The 3,785-nt window shown below is 45.7% G+C and overlaps 1 protein-coding gene across 1 annotated transcript in view; it reads left to right on the forward strand.

Annotated features, from left to right (window-relative positions):
• Positions 1–3,484, forward strand: part of MUC20 (mucin 20, cell surface associated) — a 5,053-nt gene extending 1,569 nt beyond the window's left edge. Inside the window, exons 2-3 of the mRNA XM_006775020.2 lie at positions 1,615–1,706; positions 3,416–3,484. Coding sequence (XP_006775083.1) covers positions 1,615–1,706; positions 3,416–3,484 — 161 coding nt within the window. The remainder of the gene's footprint in view (positions 1–1,614; positions 1,707–3,415) is intronic.
• The last annotated feature ends 301 nt before the right edge of the window (positions 3,485–3,785 follow it).

Below are 3,785 nucleotides of genomic sequence, written 5' to 3' on the forward strand. Positions count from 1 at the left end.
TGGTTTGTGATCTGGCTCTGCCCTTAACAACCTGAGTGACCTAGGACAGGTCCCTGTCCCTCTCTGGGCTTCAGTGTCTCCATCGGTAGCTGGCATGAACAATGAAGTCCTTCCCAGCTCTGCCTTTCTGAGTAACTACTGTGCCCCAGGCGCGTCCCCAAAGCTTATTTGAAGGACATGGCCCTCGCGCTCTGGAAGCCTCTGGTTCAGGCAGAGCCACACAGAGGAGCATCCTGTGGGCACCTGGCCCAAGTTGCTGCCCTCTGAGCATCTAGAACCCATGAAAGCGGGGCTCACTGGATGCACTTGCTGGGTTGGTGCCATAAATGGTGACAAAATGAATAAATTGGGCAAAGGTGTGGATTTTAAGCTACACCTGTGAGACAACAGCTCCTTCTCAGAGAAGAAACCCCTTGTCCAAGGCTGCTGGGTCAGCTCAGCTCCTGGCCAGTCTGCCACCCCCACCTGCACTTCCTTATGCCTCATCCCCACAATATCCTCCGCTTGCCCTGCCTTTCTGGGAAGGTGATATAAAAACATTAATCACAATCACCTTGCCAAATTTCTTTTGTATTCCAGGCAGAGATGGCATAAAAATACTGCTCAACAGGAAGCATTGGCACCCACTGCGTGTTTTCTCTGGTCATGGGGATGTAAAATGCAGCCTAAGGAATGTAGTCAATAATATTGTAATATCCATGTATGCTGCCAAGTGGGTGCTTTAAATATTGGGGTGGGAACACTTCACAAAGTGTATGACGGCCTGACCACTATGCTGTACACCTGAAACTAATAGAAAGTAATATTGAATGTAAACTGTAGCTGAAAAATAAAATTAAAAATTGATAATTAAAAGCAACCATCACTTGAGGTGGGTCTTATTACCCCATATGGCAGGTTGAGGAAAACAGATTTAAACAAAAAAGATAGTGGGGTTCCAGATGAAAGTCTGTTTGATGCCCAAACTCTATTATATTTTAATTTTCTAAACAATTTATCAATATATTTTTTATTTCAAAATTATTTTATTATTTTTATTAGCTGATACAGTCACATGATTTGAAATTCAACAGATACAGAGGGTACAGCATAAAATGTCTCTCTCCCACTGCTGACCCCAACTACCCAGTTTTCTTCATTCCCATAACTGATGGTGTTGCTTTCTTGTGCATCCTCTTCTGGACATGAAATATGCATAGGGAAGTGTCAAAAGGAGGATGAAAGGTAGCTATATAATATTGATATCTAGCTATATCTATATAAATCTATTAAGATATAGATAGATATCTCACATTCTCTTTTTTATGCATGCAGAGTGTATGATAAAGATTACATGTTTTTTTTTTATGGCTGCTCAGTATTCCATTTTGTTTTATCATAATTTATTTAACTAGTCCTCTATGGATGTACGTTTAGGTTGTTTAGAGAGAGGGAATGCTCTTTCTGTTTGCAGTGAGGAAATGTAAGCTTGTATGTGAACACAGACACATTTACATATGAGATGAGCACATATATGCTGTGGGGAGGGGACAGTGGCTGGGTAACACCATTCACGTCTTGATTTCTGAACTGACTCCCCCATATTTTTATCTTCCTACTGATCTCAACTTGCAGGTGGGGATGAAGGCTTCCTCCTCCTGAGACTGAGTGTGGCCTCCCCAGAAGACCTCACTGACCCCAGAGCGGCAGAGAGACTGATGCACCAGGTGAGTGGGTGCTTTCTGGGCCAGGGGAGTAGAGGAGAGTGAGCGATTCTTGTGAACTAACTCCCGGGAAGATCTGCAGGGTACAGAAGAGCAACTGTTACACCTGGGAGTCTACTAGTAGTTTCTTATGGCGTATTAGGAGCTAAATCTAAGGATCCCTGCCTGGCTTTGCTTCTGCCTGTTTTTCTTGTGTTCTGAATTCCCCTTCTCTGCTATGTAAAAAAATATATATATTTTTCTCACCCTCAATTTCCTCAAGCCCTCAGGGGTGGGCAAACTTTTTGACTCGAGGGCCACAATGGGTTCTTAAACTGGACCGGAGGGCCGGAACGAAAGCATGGATGGAGTGTTTGTGTGAACTAATATAAATTCAAAGTAAACATCATTACATAAAAGGGTACAGTCTTTTTTTTTTCAATAGTTTTATTCATTTCAAACGGGCCGGATCCGGCCCGCGGGCCGTAGTTTGTCCACGGCTGCCTTAGAAGGTCAGGCCTTCTGGCCTCTGGGAGAAGGGCAATCATATCCATGGGCAGATATGCAGGACTTTTCATTGCAAGTGGCAGAAACCCAACAGAGCTTATACAGAAAAGGCAAAGTATTGGTGAGAAACCTAGAACTTCATCAAAGTTTTCTCTTTTTCTCTCAGTTATGCTCCCTTTATTCTTCAGAGTCTCTCTCCATCTGTAAGGAGAGGTGGCTATGACAGCCCTAGAATCACAAGGCATTTCCTCTCCCGAGTTAATCATATCATTCTAAGGAAGGAATGATGTTATTGGCCTACAAGGGCCACCATGACGGACATTCCAACCTGAACCACATGGAAATCAAAGGATAGCCCCCAAAGGAAACAGAGATGCTAGGAAGAAAAATACCATCGATGCACACTCTAGGGAACCAAGACTGGGCTCTACTTGTACAAGTGAGAAAATTCTCCTAAAACCCAGGTCAATGCTTCTAGTAGTAAAATTCTGGGGTTAGGGCTTTCAGGAATGTTTGGCTCTTTGGAAAATTACAGTGAGTCAGCCCAGTCTACCTCTGGTGCCCACATCTTGCTATCAGGGAAAGGGAACATTTAGGTCTTGAAGTTCTCTTAGGAGAACTCCTCAGATTTCCATAAGTAGTTCCCTGAACATGGCATGGGGGTTTTGAAGCAGGACAGCCAAATAAAAGACAAATGCCCACTGCACATGATAATCAAAGTAGCCAGTGTGAATCTCAGTCGAAGAGGAAAGCCAGAGGGTGTCATATCTGAACTCCCCCAAACTGGAAACGATTTCAGGGGTCAGAAAGAAGCCAGGGAGACAGAAGCAGGTCAGGAGCCTAGGTGTAGGACCAGGCCATGGGGGTGTTGGACATCAGTTCTTGGGAGCTGGCCATTGGTTTAGGGCTCAGGGATCAAACAACAAATTATGGGGCCAGATAGATCTGGGTGTGAATTTCACACATCCAGACATGGGGCAAGTTACTCCATACACTTTCCTCTCTTATAAAATAAGGCTGATACTACCTGCTTTATAAGGTCACTGTCAGGTTTAAATGACATTATGTGCACAAAGCACCTAGGCCGTGCCCAGCCCGCAGGATGCTCAGGAAATGTGGTGGCCTCCTCCTTTGTTCTCTCCCTCTGTCCCTTCCTGTCCTTGGTCTGTGGGGAGCGCATGGGCCAGATGAGCTGTAAGTACTCACCTGCTCCTTTTGCCCTCCAGCTCCGCCATGAACTGCACGCTTACCTGCCTCCCATCCAAGTCTCTCTGCTGCGTGTCAGGAAGGACTAGAGCATCAGCTGCAGCCAGGCATGGCTGTGTGCCAAGAGGGGGCAGTGCTGCCTTTCTCTGGAATCCACCACAGACTGGAGCCCACTGCTGTGCCAAGATGTACCTGGAAGTTTCCCACAGAGGTCAGCTCGTCTAAGCCCTTATCTCAGACATGGCTGCGGGGCCCTGGCTCACATATGCCCCAGTGTATCTGTGTGGTGGATGGGGCTTCCCCTCTTCCATGTCCTTGGACTTAAATGGCACATATTTGTCTTTCAGTAAAGAGTGACATGATCACCCATCTGTCATCGACAGGGGGGCT

The sequence above is a fragment of the Myotis davidii genome, unplaced genomic scaffold (genome assembly GCF_000327345.1).
Source record: "Myotis davidii unplaced genomic scaffold, ASM32734v1 scaffold9, whole genome shotgun sequence".
NCBI lineage: Eukaryota > Metazoa > Chordata > Mammalia > Chiroptera > Vespertilionidae > Myotis > Myotis davidii.